Here is a 17,372-nt window from a genome sequence, read left to right on the forward strand (position 1 = left end):
CCCGCCCGGAACTGGGGTCTTGGACCCCGCCGCCCACTCTGGGCCCAGGCCCAGAGCCCCGCGGGGCCAGTCTCGCGCCTCGAGCCCGGTCCACCCCGCGCCGGCGGGACCCACGCGACCCACTGAGCCGCGCCGGCCGCCGCCGTGCGGACCCAGCCACTGCTACCTGTCTTCGCTCTTGTTTTTCTGCTTCTTCCCCATCGCGTGACAGCGGCGCTCGTGGCCCCAGCCCCTCTACTCGGTCTCTCACAGACCCGCTGTCCCCCGGCCGACTTCTGTCTGCGGTCGGCTCCGCTCCCCCAGCGCTGCCGCCTCTCGCACCCGGCTCTCCACAGACCCGCGCACTGGGACAGGGCACATATGGTGTGGACACTCAGTGCGCAAGCGCATCGCCCCGCCGCCTCGGCGTGGGGACGCAGGGCGTGGCTCATCGAGAGCTGCGCTTCGTGTAGAGCGTCTCCAGTTGACCCGCCCGCCAGGCGGGAGCCCGAGCGCCCCCTTCCCGCAAGCGTCTGCTGCGCACGGTCGCCAGCGCGGTTTCCAGGTTCTAGAAGGCGGAGGTGGACAATGAGGCTGAAGGTACCCCACGTCAGCCCCTCCCTAGGGGAGGACGCAGACCTGGGGGCTTGGAGCTCGGTTCAGAAGTAGACCTTCCACCTTTCAGCCTCTGTATTTGGTATTAGCTGCAGGAAGTTCAGTAAAGAGCCCCAATGAACCAAGGACGAGCGCTCTGGGTGCTCCCAAGGGAGATGAATCCAGAACAAAATTAGAACTCTCAGTAACGTCCATGAATTATGAAGTATGTACAGTCGCACACACAAAAAAACCCATAAAACAAGAACACACCCGTTAATTCCCCAAAATAGATCTTAATCTTTGCACTCAGAGAGTAAGTTCCAAAAATTTTGTCTTAGGGAAGTAACGAGGGAACCTGCTAGGGGAGTGAAAACGTTCTACATCTGGATCTGGACGGTGACATTACGGGTGTTAACTACGTAAAAACTAGCCATGCTGTATAAGTTATACTTCAACTTTTCAAAAAAAGGGAAATGTTCAATAAACAGAGTGGAAACGAAGTTGACGCGTCACTCGCGAGCAATATCTTGGCGGTCTCATTTCTGACATAACATTACGTGTACTGACACTCACAGCCTAGGGACGTCTACCAACTCCGGGCTGAGCACTAAGAAACTACAACTTCCAGCATACTTTCCTCGTTCGCCGGCTCCGTAGTTTACCGGGCGGGAGAAAAGGATCGGAAACCTCGGGTTCCGGACGGCAGGGTACGGGGAAGGCGCAGGCGCAGAAGCGCTCGCGGCATGCCGGCGCCCCACCCCGCCCACTTGCTCGGGAGTCCCAGGTTGTATCGCGTGAGGGCCGCAGCCAATAGAGAGGCGGAAGTGACGGTCCGCTTCGCCGCCACCGGCAGCTGCTACGAGGCTGAAGCCAGTTTGGGCTGCTCTTCTGGAGGTGCTGGTTCTTCACTTCTAAGGTATCACCGAGAGCTCAGGTGAGGCAGACGGTGGTGTGAAAAAACCGGCCACCGCTTCGGTGCTAGTGGACACACCTCCGCTCAGCGTCCGGCCGGGGCGGGGGAGGGGCGCGGCCCAGAAGCGGGTGTCCGTGCCGCGGAGGAGGCTTTGGCGCATGCGCCCCGGGAGGTGATGGAGCAGGGCTGCCTGAGCTCAGCCCTCATCTGTCTCCGGGGGCTCGGGGAGTGGCGAGGATACTTTTGGGAAGATGCAGTTAAGGATGGGGCTCCCTGGTTGTTTTGGCGGGTGCACGTGGGGGATCAAGGAAATGGTTAGGTAATTTAGGGACAAGTCCCTTCCCACCATTCCAGTTGAATTGAAGAAAGGAAGAATCAGAGGCTTGTGGTTTGAAGAATAAAAAGTTATCAGGATCGCTACACCATCTTTCTCCCTTTCTGAATGAGGTGAACACCACCACCTGCCCCCAGAACAGCTCTCGTTAATCGCTTCTGCTCCTAGTTGTCCCAGAATTAAATTCTGAGCTCATCCTGTAAAACTCCAGGGATAAGCATCCGCTATGTCCCTAGTAAGAACAGAGTCTGACGTGGAAGTCATTGTTCCATATCCACTTTTCTGCTTCATCCGGCACCAAAACTGAGGGTAACGGTCCTACTGACGTTTTTCTTGCGAGGTAGAGTGTGAAATTCTTACCATATTTGAAATACAGCTTCTTTAAAATTTTATAGCATTTAAGAGCAGCTTACAATTTGCTTTTTTAAACTCAGAAATCCTTTTGAAACTTAAAGTTTTGAAACAAAATTTTTGAAACTTAAGCTTGTTAGGCACGTGTTCATTCAACGTTAACAATTTTTTTTTTTTTTGGTGAGGAAGACTGGCCCTGAGCAAACGTCTGTGCCAATCTTCCTCTATTTTGTATGTGGGACGCTGCCACAGCATGGCTTGTTGAGCTGTGTGTAGGTCCGTGCCCGGGATCTGAACCCGGGAACCACCAGGCCACCAAAGCAGAGCACAGGAACTTAACCACTATGCCACTGGGCAAGCCCCAACGAATATTTTTTGAGCACCTGCTGTGTTCAAGCACTGCTAGCTCTGTGGATAAAAGGTGAAATCAAGTGTGCTTTTGCTGTGAAGAAAAAGAAATCAGAAGTGAAGTTTGCAAGAAGACTATTTCTCTGCAGTTCAACGTTTATAGAGGGTCTGCGTGGGCCAGACTGTGTGTCAGAAGCTGGGTGAATGAGTTCACAGTTTATTGAGATTTTTTCAAGTGCTTCAGTAGTATTTGTAAATGTATTATAGTTAATTGAGATGCAGCAGCCTTCTGCTTTGATAGGCAAATTATATTAATATTTCTGTGGTAATAACCCAAGGATACACATACAATTGCCGTCTGATTATTGGTGGTAGAAAATAATACATTTCTTTTGAAATATATAGTTGAGATCGATCTTCTTTTCTAATCTGAATTAGATTCTGTTTTTAAAGTCCTATCTTACATAGACGAGTGATGAAAAAGTCAATATTCTTTTTAATATTTGGAGTGTTATATTGTTTTACAGCAAAGTTAAGAACACTGAGTGTCAGTAAGTCAATGCCAATATCAATCTTTGTGGCCTCGTAGATTTTGTTAGGTAATGGGAGAAGAGGAATGGAAACTAAAGCTTGGGGAACACCAGGTACTGTTTTTTTACCTAAGTTGTAATAAGCTCTCAGGAGTTAAGGAAATGAAAATCATTTAGGCAGAGACCATGAAAATATATCTTTTGCTCAGCTCTGCTCTATATTGAAGCCAAGTTGGGTATGTATATGTATGTATATGTAAAATCTCATTGCAGTTAAACTTGGCCCTTGTTCACAGTCATTTGTGCTTTACTTCCCTTTGGTAAAGAATACTGATAGTCAGTATATATCAGTAGGTATAACTGCAACTACTCATTTCTCTCTGGTCTGGTGATGGTCTTAAAGACTTGTGTTTGCTTTAATGCAGTAAAACACAAGCTAAATCAGAAGCACATGAACTTTAAGTAGTTTTTGAATGGTGTGACTATAACCTATTGAAAATTAAATTTAAAAACACTTAAATAAAAATTCTTAAGCCTAACATGAAGTGGTTGGTTGTCAGCAGAACACTTTGTGGACTAAAAATTATACTTGCTAGAATTTTTGAAAATAAGAGAGAAAACTTTACTTATTGTTTGCACTTTGTTTCTTCCTAACTTTGTAAACTTTCTCCCCAGTACCAAGGCTGAACTGTACCATTTAGAAGAATGGAAGCTAATCCATCTGTTGACATGTTTTCAAAAGTCCTGGAGAATCAGTTGCTTCAGACTACCAAACTAGTGGAAGAACATTTGGATTCTGAAATTCAGAAACTGGATCAGATGGACGAGGATGAACTGGAACGCCTCAAAGAAAAGAGACTTGAGGCGCTAAGGAAAGCTCAACAGCAGAAACAAGTAACCTCTCTGCCCTGCTTTCTGAAATTGCTATAACAGTATGCTCCTAACAACTTATATATACATGTGCTGCAGTGGTTACATTTCAGCCCTCATTTTTAGGGTTTTTTGACCTCAAAGTATCTATCACTGTTAAAAATTTGCCCAGAAAAAGATTAGTTCCGAAGACATTTAAAATTAGCCTAATCAGTATATTAATCCACCATCAAGTAAAAGAAACACGTGCCCGAGATCATTTTCTGAGCTCAGATTTGTGTGGTTGAGGCGAGAGTTGAGCAGGAAGAACACTGGGAGCCAATAGGAGTCTGTGGTTTCCCTTTCAGGTAGCAGTAGAGCCTGTCACAATTTAGCTGTGCCCAAAGCAAACAAGAAAAGAGCTGTAAGGCAATTTACGTTAAAGAAATTATTTCCGACACTTCCAATGTAATGTTTAATTGTATGGCTTATTTATTCAGAAGAATGCATGCTGCGTCACAAAGAAAGGTGGCCACAGCTCCGGCTTCTTAGAGTGTGAGCGTGTAACAGACTTGTAGTTGTGGACTCTGATCAAAACCAATTGGGTTAGATTCTGCAACTTGAGTTTTGATTGAAAAGCGTTTCCATTGGTTTAAGTTACATTGAAATACATTATCACCAACTCTGGTTCCTCTTCAGTTGGCTGTGACTAAAACATGAGTTTTAACTTTTCTGAAGAAACAGGGAGTTTTGTTTGTGCTGCTATAGCATCTCTTTGATAATGTTTATACCCTCACTGTTTAGAAGAATTGCAACAAAAAGGAAAGAATCTTTTATAATATGACTGAGTTCTAATTTTTATATCTTGAGTTGTCTGAAATATGGTATCTATATATATAGTTTTGAAACCGGGCTACTTTTCTCAATATAGTGCTAATAATTATTTAAGGTAATATATGATGAGATTCTGCTACAAACTCATATCTCATGATCACAGTTAAGTACCCTACTAATCATTAATGCTCAACTGAAAAAAAACTTGTCATAACTAGGATATTTTTGTAGAAAGACTTTGAATCTACCTGATTTGCAGTGAGGAACATATATGTCTTAAATGAAGTTGTCAGCAGTTAAAAACAGTAGTCTGAATAGTTATAATTAGAAACCAACTTAGGTAGGCAGACTTCAGAGCTTTTATTAATATACAAATCAATTTAAAATGAATTTGTCATGAAGTAACTCGGGGTTTTGTTTTAGAGCTTTCATTGCATTTTAATAGATCATTTTTATTAAAATGTTTTCTGGGGAAGTGGCCCTGTGGCATAGTGGTTATTTATTTTTTTGTGTGTGTGAGGAAGATCAGCCCGGAGCTAACATCCATGCTAATCCTCCTCTTTTTGCTGAGGGAGACCGGCTCTGAGCTAACATCTATTGCCAATCCTCCTCCTCCTTTTTTTTCCCCAAAGCCCCAGTAGATAGTTGTATGTCATATAGTTGTATGTCATAGCTGCACATCCTTCTAGTTGGGTATGTGGGACGTGGCCTCAGCATGGCCGGAGAAGCGGTGCATCGGTGCACGCCAGGGATCCGAACCCGGGCCGCCAGTAGCGGAGCGCCCGCGCTTAACCGCTAAGCCACGACGAGGCTGGCCCTGGCATAGTGGTTAAAGTTCTGCACACTCCAGCAGCCCAGGTTCGTGGGTTCAGATCCTGGGCATGGACCTACACCACTAGTCAGCCATGCTGTGGTGGCAACCCATATACAAAATAGAGGAAGATGGGCACAGATGTTAGCTCAGGGCTAATCTTCCTCTGCGGGGGAAAAAAAAAAAAAAAGTTTTCTGAGGAAGTAAGCAAGAAGTGTTAATGGTTTTTATAGATACTCTTTTTGAAAGAGTAGTGTAGATTGTATAGTAACTGTGATTTTCTGATCCATGGGGGTAGATTTTCTGATCCATGGGGGTATTGGAGAAATGAGTGTATGCGGTGATATAAGCATTTAATTAGCCCATGGTAATCGATATTCCTCAGTCACCCAAGCACCCACCTGCTGTTACAGCAGCTAGAGACATAGGACCTAATCAGGGAACAGAAGAACAAGGTGAGAAATAGGAAGTGCCCATCAGAGGGTTGGATGAGAGCCGGGTGCCGCCCAGCTGTCAGGCCTCAGGTAGGCTCAGGCTGCGCTATGGTCTGTGCCCATCCTGCTTGGTTCCATTCAGCAGATACCCATGGAGCACATGCTCTTGAAAGGAACTGTCCTGCGAGTGCAGGGGGTTTGGTGTCTTGGGAAGGAACCTTTGCATTGGTGGAGGTTCAGAGTGGGCTTGTCTCCCTCTAAGGAACCTGAACAGGTTCAGGTCTTCAGCCTGTTGGTTAAACACGTAAGAATAAATAATTAAAAGAAATAGCAGGTGTTTAAAAAACAAAGAAATACTGTTTTTTAAGGGCACGTGTCATTGGTGAGCCAAGGAAGGAGTCATGAAATGTCACATGTCATTAAGGAATCGTATTTGAGAGTTTAAACTGTTTATAGAAGCTTTACCGAGGAAATGTCACATAAGGAGAATACATCAGGGCCTCTCGTATCAGCTCAGTGTAAGCCAATGTGAAACAGATACTGAGACTGTGAATGCAGCCTGGGCTGTGTTAGCTTAAGTCCGGAGGAGGAAAGGAGACGGCACTTCTGCCCCTTTCTAGTTGGACCACTTCCGGAGGGCTGCATTCAGACTAATGCCACATTTTAAGGGGATGTGGAGGAATTAGCCTGGGTTTAGAGGAGGACAACCAGAAGAATAAGAAGTCTAGAAATGGTTGCATATGAGAAATGGTCAAAAGGCTATGGGAATGTTCAGTGGTTCAGTGTGGGGAAGGGAGGACGTAGGCGAGACAAGAAATTTGAAGGACAGATGTGTGAAAGAGAGATTAGAACTTTCTTCTCTAATCTTAGGTCCAAGCTGGGATCCACAGACCAAAGTTACAGATATATTGCAGTTCAGTGTGAGAAGACATTTCTAAAAATTAGAGAATACGTGCACAAACGCTTTTTAAGCACATGTGCAACACACTGTTATAGTTATTTTCATGTTGATTTTCTTATTTTCACAACAACTCAATGAGATAGTTGCTTTATCATCTCTCCTTTACCAAAGAGGAAATTGAGACTTAGAAAGGTTATTAGAATTCACAGCCTAGTAAGTGGTAGAAGGCACTCAAGCCCATGCCGTCCGTCTGCAAGCCCAATGCTCCTTTTTATTAAAACCAGCTGCCTGAAAAAGGAAACAAGCTTCCAGTTGAGGTGATAAGCTTCCTGCCACAGGAAAGGTTCAAGAAGCTGAAAGGTCTGTCAGGCGTGGTTGATAAGGGTTGGTATATTGGTTTGGGAAGTTGGATTAGATAACCTGTGAGATCTTTATTGTTTCTGGATACCTTGTTAGTAGACAACTTTTTCTTCTTAGGACACTACCCATAGGTGGCCAGTGTAGGAGAGGTTCCTGCCTCTCTGCGGTAATCATCAAAAGCAAAGAGGGCTCCTGAGCTTCAGAGCCGCAGTAACCCCTCTCCCCAACGTCCTTACCCCCAAAGACTGACTTTATCTCATGAGCATTATTTTTAAAAACTGTAGTAACTTGGATCGAATGCTTCTTATTTTAGTAGTTTGAGTGCCAAGAAATTAAATGGATGTTTACATTCTAAGTCTCTTGAGTCTAAATTTTTATTTTCGAAGTCCTAAGAAAACATATATGTTTTCAGTTATCGAGACGGTTAATTGTCTTAAATATGAGCCATGCTATGGAGATAATCACTGCCCCCAGACTATTTTTACATTGACACTAGAAACAGGAAAGCAAATCACTAAAAGGAATTCATTTCTCTAGAAAATAAAATCAACTTCATTATAGAATATTATGATGATTTGGACACACAATGTAAAGTGGTGCTGAAAGAGATATTTCAAATGCGTAATATTTCCCTTTTCTCCACATTAGGAATGGCTTTCAAAAGGACATGGAGAATACAGAGAAATCCCTAGTGAGAGAGACTTTTTTCAAGAAGTTAAGGAGAGTAAAAAAGTGGTTTGCCATTTCTACAGAGACTCCACATTCAGGTAACTTTGTTCCCATCAGTGACTGTTTTTAAAAGATGGTGAGATCTTTGAATAGAGATATAATGACTTAATAGGGAAATTAAGAAAAATAAAAGGAACTACTTCTCAAGTTGTTTCTTTGTACTAGAAGTCTGTACATTAAAGTTAAGCAATTGTTATTTTAAAGATTAACTTAAAAACCAGTGACATACAAAAGTATACATGAACATTATTGAAAATCAAGAATATTTCCATAGAAATGGCTATTTTCTGAATTATATTTTCACTAGCTAACCTTAAAAACATCTTAGAAATATACACTTAAGAATTATTTCTACTTTCTTTCCTTAAACAAGAATTATTTCTACTTTTTTTCCTGCAATTATGATATAGCCACAGTGTGGGGAATGGGGGTCAACACCTTGAACACCAGCTTTGAGTTCAGTCACTCCTTCTCAGCTGGCAACCTGTGGGGAGACAGTGGCTTACGCCTTTTGCCAGAAGCATAGTTGAGACTGCCAGGCTTGTCTGGAAGGAGAAGAAAGTGATTTCTCTTAGACCAACCCACGTCTGCAAACCTCTCTGTGGAGGCAGATCCCTTGTAAAAGGAAACTACCCCCAGAAAAGGTTATATCTTAAACCAGAGGGCTCAAGCCTTTTCTTTTTAGCCCCAAAATTTGATGACTTGCCAACATTTAAAAATTGAGATAGCTCATTTAAAAAAAAATTCAAGTTTTAGAATTTTTTTTAAAAACCAGAAAACTTGATAATAACAGACGTAGAACTCAGTATGAAAGCAGTTTGCTGATGCTGAGTAACAGCTGCCTCCCTTAGACAGACACACACTCCAGTGTACAGTCTCCATCCTTCAGTATCGTCTCAGCCCTGCCCGCTTCTCCCATTTCCATAGCCTTCCTGGCCCTTGTCTTACCCTCACTGTCCAACAACTTGGTTATTAGTTAACAGTTTTCAGGGATTGAAAGGAATTGCCTGGGATTTATTGATTAAGAAAATAAAAAGGGGGGCCGGCCCTGTGGCATAGCGGTTAAATGCGTGTGCTCCACTGCTGGCGGCCCGGGTTTGGATCCCGGTTGCACCGAAGCACTGCTTGTCAGGCCATGCTGTGGCAGCGTCCCATATAAAGTGGAGGAAGATGGGCACAGATGTTAGCCCAGGGCCAGTCTTCCTCAGCAGAAAGAGGAGGATTGGCATGGATGTTGGCTCAGGGCTGATCTTCCTCACAAAAAAAAAAAAAAAAGAAAAGAAAAAGGACAGAAAATATTGAGATGGTGAAATGTCCTGTAAAGGAAAGTGGGGGAAGGGATTATGAAGGTAAAAGAGTATCAAAGAAACCCTCTGCCGTTGTGGTACACTGTCATCTCCCATCGGCACACATTCTTTAACTTGCCAACCTCTGACATATATGATGAGGTGATATGTTGGTACTGTATCAGTCTATAAGATTGATACTATTCATTCACTTGTTTATTAGATGTCTTTGCCCACTAGATTGTTAGTTTTGTGAAGGTAGAGAGTTTTTCTGTATTGTGGCCTACTGTGGTCCGGGTTCCTAGCCATGCAGCAGCAATGGCTGACATGTAGTAGGTGCTCAGTAAATATATTTGATGAATGTATAAACAGTGCAGCACCAACAGTATTTACCTTCAAGCAAAACTGAAAAAATCAAAATTTATACCATCAGTTAATTTCTCTCTATATATATGTGTCAAAGTTCCTAGCACATAGTAGGCTGGATATTTTCATGTATAAAATCCAGGAACATTCACCATGACCCTTTGAGGTAAGTAGGTATAATTCCTATGCTTCATGTGTGCAGAGCAAGACTTGGAGAGATTAAGTGACTCACCTAATGTCACTCAGCTACTAAATGATAGAAGAGGATTTGAACCCAGGTTTTAAGCCTAATGCTATTTTAACTACACCATGACTGCTGCTTCTGGATTTTAAAAAATGGATTTATTGACAAATGGCACATAGACTTATTTAAAATAGATTTCGTATTACTCCAGTAAAACTATGGAGTTGATTTATGTACAAATTTTCAAAAACATAGTTCTCATATATCAGTTCTTTTATCATTTGTTTTGAGCTTCATTCAAAAGCCATTTATTAATTTCTTCTCTCACCATTTTTCGATAAAATCTCATTGCTGCACTACGTAGGTGATACATGAAAAGATACATTCAGAGGGAAAGTGATGAGGCGTCAAGGTTATAAGAAACTCACTGGATGCAAACCTAATTCAGGAAAAACTACACCAAGAAGTACCGGAAAAACCTACTAGTGAAAACAACTATGAAGCATTTGGTGTCTTAGTGATCTAAAGCAGTAATTCTCAAACTTGATCAGGCATGAGAGGCACCTGCATGTTTCCCAGCTCCACTCCTGAGAATGTCAATTCATTTGTATATTTTAAAATTTGATTGTAACGAACACCTACATTTAAGAACTACTGAAAAAGATCATTAGTCTGTTTCAGAAACACTAAAGGATTGACCAGTTTAAAATACATTTTAATTTAAAGAAAATGTCACTTCCGTTTTCTTCTTCAATGGGTGGCTTAAAAGTTACTGGTGATATTTTTCATTTCTTTAGAAACATATTGACCGCAGTTATAGCCCTTAACCTTAATATGCTTCTCCCTGACAGAGCTGCACAGTTAGAAGTGTTCTTCTCGGTGACACTATTCAGTCTTAATGACTTCCAAATATGGTACCATATGTACATTTCTAATTCTGAAAAGTCTCTTCTGAGTTGTGTCAAGTTCAGATTTGTCACCCCTCAAGCTGCCTCTATGAGATACGGGGAAACATGCATACAGAAATGACAATTTATTTTTTTATTAATTTTTTTTGCTGAGAAAGATTGGCCCTGAGCTAACATCTGTGCCAGTCTTCCTCTACTTTATATGTGGGACTACCACCACAGCATAGCTGGTGAGCTATGTGTAGCTATGTATAGTAGGTCCGCGCCCGGGATCCGAACCTGCAAACCAGGGCCACCAAAGTGGAGTGTGCAGAACTTGAACCACTCTGCCACTGTGCCAGGCTCAGAAATGACAGTTTTGGGCTGGCCCCGTGGCTTAGCGGTTAAGTGCGCGCACTCTGCTGCTGGCGGCCCGGGTTCAGATCCCGGGAGCGCACCTACGCACCGCTTCTCTGGCCATGCTGAGGCCGCGTCCCACATACAGCAAGTAGAGGAATGTGCAGCTATGACATACAACTACCTACTGGGGCTTTGGGGGGAAAAAAATAAATAAAATTCTTTAAAAAAAAAAAAAGAAATGACAGTTTTTTTGTTCTTACCATGAACATGACAACTTCCTGAACCACTTATAACTTAAGGCATGTATTGAATATTTTTTTTTTTTTGTAAATACAATTAGGGCAAATCTGACTTTCTAGAATACTAGATTGTTTTTGTACCACTCATAATCAGGCAGCTAACCTATGAAATGGAAATGAGGTCATCTGACACAAGCCTAGGTTGGCTGCCAAATTATGAGACTCAGGCAAAAAAACTATAAAGTTAGATGTCCCAGGGCCGGCTTGGTGGCAAAGCGGTTAAGTGTGCATGCTCCACTGCGGCAGCCCAGGGTTCAGATCCCAGGCACGCCAATGCACTGCTTGTCAAGCCATGCTGTGGCAGTGTCCCGTATAAAGTGGAGGAAGATGGGCACAGATGTTAGCCCAGGGCCAGTCTTCCTCAGCAAAGAGAGGAGGATTGGCAGATGTTAGCTCAGGACTGATCTTCCTCACAAAAAATAGATAAATAAATAAAGTTAGATGTACCATAAATGTTAATGTTAAAGATTTATTTTAAACAAGAAATCTGTTTTTCTAGCTTTTGATTCTCTATATGTTGTTATTTACAGGTGTAAAATACTGGACAGACATTTGGTGATACTGTCCAAGAAACATCTTGAGACCAAATTTTTGAAGCTGAATGTGGAAAAAGCACCTTTCCTTTGTGAGAGACTGCGTATCAAAGTCATTCCTACACTAGCACTGGTAAAAGATGGAAAAACACAAGATTATGTTGTTGGATTTACTGACTTAGGAAATACAGATGACTTCACCACAGAAACTTTAGAATGGAGGCTCGGTTGTTCTGATATTCTTAATTACAGGTAACTTGTAGCAAAACAGTAGATTTATTTTAATTCACATACTCAATTGATATTTTTAGAGACGATTTTTTATATTAACGTTTATTTTATGGAACTAAGATCTTTTGACTGAGATGTAGAAAGACTTTCACAAAGGAAAAGCACATTTCTTAAAATGTACATTATTATTAGCATGATCTCACAACAAAATCAGAGTTATAGATAAAATTGAGTCTTGGAGTACACCTAGCTATAAAAGTTTTCAACCTAACAGAACCTATTGAATCTAATTCTGTATTAATCTGGAAACCCGAAATGACACTCCAGAATTGACTCTTCCCTGATTTAAACCAGATTACTCAAGTTGGTAATGACTCGTTTTTACACATTAGATTTTTACTGTGGATATTCTTGCCTCACTTGTAGAATCTGATAAAATATATAGAATCTCATTTCTATGCTTAGCTTAAATTACTAACTATGGAGAACAGTCTGTTTGAAAACAGTTTAAAATCCAACTTCCGTTTTTCATTCATCTCCTTGTCCACTTCTCTGGAAAGATGATTTATCAGCATATCATCTTGTCTTTTGTGCCTGTTCTTGATTTGCAAGAATAACAGGTAAAATTGTGCAATAATTGTGGAATTATCAGTCCACAGTCATAGTGCCTTTCAATAAGTAGCAAGTTCTCTCATCTTTTCACCCTCTCCTTTTTCTTTTCTTTTTTATTTATTTGTGTGTGTGTGTGTGTGTGTGTGTGTGTGTGTGTGAGGAAGACTAGCCCTGAGCTAACATCCAATGCCAATCCTCCTCTTTTTGCTGAGGAAGATTGGGCCTGGGCTATCATCCATGCCCATCTTCCTCTGCTTTATATGGGATGCCACCACAGCATGGCTTGACAAGCAATGTGTCACTGCGTGCCCAGGATCTGAACCTGCGAACCCCAGGCCCCTGAAGCAGAGCATGCACACTTAACCGCCGCACCACCAGGCCGGCCCCTCCCCTTTTTTCTTTAAATCTCTCCTACACATGCCTAAATCATTCCTACGTTGTCGAAATTGATTCTGGAGTTTGTTGTATTTTCTTAATATTAAATAAAATAATAGTAAATAAAATTATTTTGAAATGATTTCAAACTTTAAACAAGTTGGAAACTAGTACAAAGAATTCTTATATGCCCTTCACCCATATTCTCTAATTTTAAACATTTTATATTTGCTTTATCATTCTCTTTCTAGATACATGTAAATTTTTCTCAAAACCATTTGAGTAGGAGTGGTAGGTATATTGTCCCTTTACTCCTAAATATTTCCATGTGTATTTCCTAAGAACAGGAACATTTTCTTATATAATCACAGTACAATTACTACAACAGGAAATATTATATAATTTACAGACCTTATTTAAATTCTACCATTGTCCCAATAACATTCTCCATACCAAAAAAATGTGTCATGGGCTGGCCCAGTACCATAGTGATTAAGTTCTGCCCTCTGCTTTGGCGGTTCTGGGTTCACAGGTTCAGATCCCGGGCATGGACCTGCACACTGCTCATCGAGTCATGCTGTGGCAGCATCCCACTTACAAAGTGGAGGAAGATTGGCACAGATGTTAGCTCAGCGACAGTCTTCCTCAAGCAAAAAGAGGAAGATTGGCAACAAATGTTAGCTCAGGGCCAATCTTCCTCACCAAAAGAAAAAATGTGTCATATGTAGTTACTGTGTGTTTTTAGTTTCCATTAACCTGTAACAACTTGATATCCTTCCTTTGTTTTTCAGTACTTTGACATTTTTGAAGAGTGCAAGCTAGTTATTTTACAGAGCATCCCTCGATTTGGGTTTGTCTAATGTTTTAAGGTTAGATTCAGATTATGCATTTTTTCACAGGTATATTATGTGAGTAATATTGTATTCTTCCTTCTCAGTGCACCATATCAGGAGGCATATGATGGTTCGTCTCATTTCTAGTGGTGATAACTGAGTACTGGTTAACCAGTTGTCTACCAAGCCAAATGGTGATTTAGGGAAGAACTTTTCCATATCCCACAGTAATTTACTTTTTCGTTTATTATATTAGCATGGGCTATGGATATTTTATTCTGTGAGTTATAGTTTGTTACTATTATTGTTCACCTCGAAGCTCAAATTGCCCCCGATTTGGCCAGTGAGAGCCTCTTTCGTGCTGGCTTCTGTGTCCTCTTGACGTGTCCCCATAAGTGTTTTGAGCACTTTCTTTCTGGTGCAAATAAGATGTTTTAGGGGGCCTCATGTTGTACTCTCCTTAGAATTGGCTATTTCTTCAAGGACCCATGGTTCCTTTCAAAATCAAGATCTAGGTGCTGGGAATGTTCCCAGATATTTTCGAAAGAAGAAATTATCTCATTTCATTTATTTCTCCAGCATCATGGAAAAGAGTTTCTTACCAATTCCAGGTTAATGATAATGAATTCCATGAGTTTTGTTGATGTCTGTAGAGATCTAAACATTAAAAGAAGTTTAACAGGCATAACAGCGTATCAAAAATAGAGCGCCATTTTCCTGTGTCATTCTCACAGTGAAAGGAATCGAATACAGGTTCAGCATATCCAAAACAGTTGGAAAAAACTCTTTGATTTCCCTCTATGCTTTTCAGTCAGAAATTCTGTTAGTGCCTCCTGTGAAATTTAATGAGTAATTAGTAATGAGAAAATAAAACGTTGATCTAAAACATTTAGTAGTACAAAGTGAGGTTTAAAACTATTAACCATTGGTATGAATAATAGACCTCTTCCTTGACACCAGCATTTTAAAGAAAATTTTACTCTATTCCATATGTTACAGAGAGGAAGAAAAGATAGATTTTTGTGCAGTTTAGTATACCAACTTTACTAAATCATATAAATAAATGTTTTTCAAATTTGCTTTATTTTTAGTGGAAATTTAATGGAGCCACCATTTCAGAGCCAAAAGAAATTTGCAACAAACTTCACAAAGCTGGAAAAGAAAACTATCCGAGGAAAGAAATATGATTCAGACTCGGATGATGATTAGAGATCAGTTATAATTCTTTGTTAATTGTCTTCTTATTTCTCCTTATTTCAGAATTTGATGTGTTTTCTAAATTCTGTTGATTTTGATACATTGGTCATCTAATGGTCACATTCTAGAGTTTTATACTGTTGTAGCACATTGAAAGACATCTTTAATACTTTCTGTGTGGAGCTCCTGTTTAAGTTGAGGAAAACATCTGAATTCTTAAATTATCTGGGAAGGATCTGGATTCTCTATTTTTGAGATTGATTTTATCACAATATGATTCTTACGTCTTTATACCATTCACAATTGTGTTTTTAATCTACTGAATTGGAAATAGAAATTCAGCAAACTATTCCAGGACTAATTCTTACGCAGCATTATTTACTTTATACACCAGCTGTAACCAACTGCACTTGTAAATGAATTATAAACACTCTTCACCTCTGAAATATATTTAAATAGCTATTAAAGAACTGCTTATTTATTCTGTATGCTGCCTGTTGATATTGAATCAACTGATGGTAGCAGAAAGCTCTTTCAGATTGTGAACATATTGCTTTATTTAAAGGGTCTTGATTGATTGTATTTTAAGACATGCATTAAAAAATAATTGGAAAGTACTTTTGGATAACAACACAAGGAGATCTACAGAGTCCTCAGTTAAACAACCATAACTGGTAAATATTATTTAAAAAACAAATTAGGGGCTGGCCTGGTAGCATAGTGGTTAAGTTTGCATGCTCCACTTTGACAGCCTGGGTTCACAGGTTCATATCCCAGGCACAGACCTATACACTGCTCATAGAGACATGCTGTGGTGGAATCTCACATACAGAATAGAGGCAGATTGGCACAGATGGTAGCTCAGGGACAATCTTCCTCAAGCAATGAAAAGGAAGATGGGCAATGGATGTTAGCTCAGGGCCAATCTCCCTCACCAAAAAGAAAAAAAAATTGAAGCCTCTGGAAATTCTCATAAGAACATACAGCAAACAAAAACATTTATTCCAGAAAATACTAAATCTTGGTACGAATAGTCTCTGTGGTATTTGAGCCACGACTCTGCATCCTTCCTCCCTCCAGCTCTCAACCTTAGCCTAAATTTCCCCCTAAGAGGAGCGGACTACTAGCATTTCTCATCCCTGCCCCAAGGTCTGTGTTGCAGAACCTCTGCAGTAGCAAAGAGGTCTGGAGCTTTCTTCCTCCACCCAGTCCCCACTTGTAGCACAGAAGATCTACCCCAGGAATGGCAGACCAATAATGCTGTTCCCTAATCGGTATTGCCTCAGCTTACTCCTAAGACTTGTAGACCACAGGTATCATTCTTAGAAAAGCAGGCTAGTCTCCCCACCCACAGCTCTGGGGAGTAGCATGGAGGTTCTGTCCAGTGGGAGAAGCAACCTGTAAGAACAGGTTCCATAGCATTCCCCAAAGGGACTGACTGACCTTAGAACAGTGAGAGAGGAGGTCAAGCCTAAGGGTGTTGCTGTAGACAAAGGAGATTTGGGCTGTGTGTGTTGGGGCATGGGGAGGGACAAGAGGAGACTGGTAGCTTCATGATAGCAACAGTGAGAAGTTTAACAGAATTAATTAAATTTAATTAGATGAAACTGTGCAACAATTTATGCCCCAGGCATTGTCAAAAACAATAGAGAGGTCCACTAGCAATTGGTGGATGTTAATAGCAGGGTGTGATAACAGTAGAGGCGGACCAACTAGAACCCTTACAGGAAGGTCAGGGAAAGAAACAGTAAAAGAGAGCCCTACTGAAGCTACTGCCCTTGGGGTTGGAGAGGGGAGTCAGGGTGACTGCACATGTCCAGGCTGTACACTCTGGGGAGGAACATCAGAGGCTCTACAATACAGGGTAGATGGACTTAACTGAAATAGTGCAGCTAAGTCACTACACAAACAAGCCCTAGAGGAGAGGGGAGGATGCGTCTTCAGAGCTGCTGTATTATCTAAAATAGCCCGTTTTCAACAACAAATTATAAGATCTGCAAAGAAACAAAGTGTGACCCATACATGGGAGGAAAAAGCAATCAAAACAAACTGCCTTTAACTGGGCTCAGATGTTGGAAGCAGACAAAAACTTCAAAAGAGCTATTTTTTAAAAAAACTGACAGGGGCCGGCCCTATGGCTTAGTGGATAGGTGCACGTGCTCCACTACTGGCGGCCCGGGTTCGGATCCCGGGCGCGCACCAACGCACCGCTTCTCCAGCCATGCTGAGGTGGCATCCC

At 41.4% G+C, this 17,372-nt stretch overlaps 2 protein-coding genes across 3 annotated transcripts in view; one reads left to right on the forward strand and one right to left on the reverse strand.

The window, feature by feature from the left end:
* The window catches only part of EIF5B (eukaryotic translation initiation factor 5B), a 90,074-nt gene extending 89,723 nt beyond the window's left edge, over nt 1-351 (reverse strand). The window contains exon 1 of the mRNA XM_058534473.1: nt 167-351. Within this exon, the coding sequence (XP_058390456.1) occupies nt 167-201 (35 nt within the window). The 5' untranslated portion in view covers nt 202-351. The remainder of the gene's footprint in view (nt 1-166) is intronic.
* A 1,051-nt stretch (nt 352-1,402) lies between these two features.
* On the forward strand, nt 1,403-15,621 carry TXNDC9 (thioredoxin domain containing 9). Of its 2 annotated transcripts, none has more exons than XM_058534474.1 (5): nt 1,403-1,510; nt 3,728-3,946; nt 7,890-8,008; nt 11,883-12,137; nt 15,028-15,621. In XM_058534474.1, exons 2-5 carry the CDS (start codon nt 3,758-3,760, stop codon nt 15,143-15,145), a joined length of 681 nt encoding a protein of 226 aa, XP_058390457.1. In that variant the 5' UTR covers nt 1,403-1,510; nt 3,728-3,757; the 3' UTR covers nt 15,146-15,621. The 2 variants fall into 2 exon arrangements, with proteins under 2 accessions (XP_058390457.1, XP_058390458.1); XM_058534475.1 differs by having other exon boundaries at nt 1,421-1,492.
* Nucleotides 15,622-17,372: the final 1,751 nt, after the last annotated feature.

The sequence above is a fragment of the Diceros bicornis genome, chromosome 40, assembly GCF_020826845.1.
Source record: "Diceros bicornis minor isolate mBicDic1 chromosome 40, mDicBic1.mat.cur, whole genome shotgun sequence".
NCBI lineage: Eukaryota > Metazoa > Chordata > Mammalia > Perissodactyla > Rhinocerotidae > Diceros > Diceros bicornis.

Excerpts from the sequence above, each read along its gene's own strand:
- TXNDC9 (XM_058534474.1), top strand. The coding sequence starts at position 3,758 with ATGGAAGCTAATCCATCTGTTGACATGTTTTCAAAAGTCCTGGAGAAT. Across the intron at positions 8,009-11,882 it reads TACAGAGACTCCACATTCAG|GTGTAAAATACTGGACAGAC; the intron begins GTAACTTTGTTC and ends TGTTATTTACAG. Across the intron at positions 12,138-15,027 it reads TCTGATATTCTTAATTACAG|TGGAAATTTAATGGAGCCAC; the intron begins GTAACTTGTAGC and ends CTTTATTTTTAG.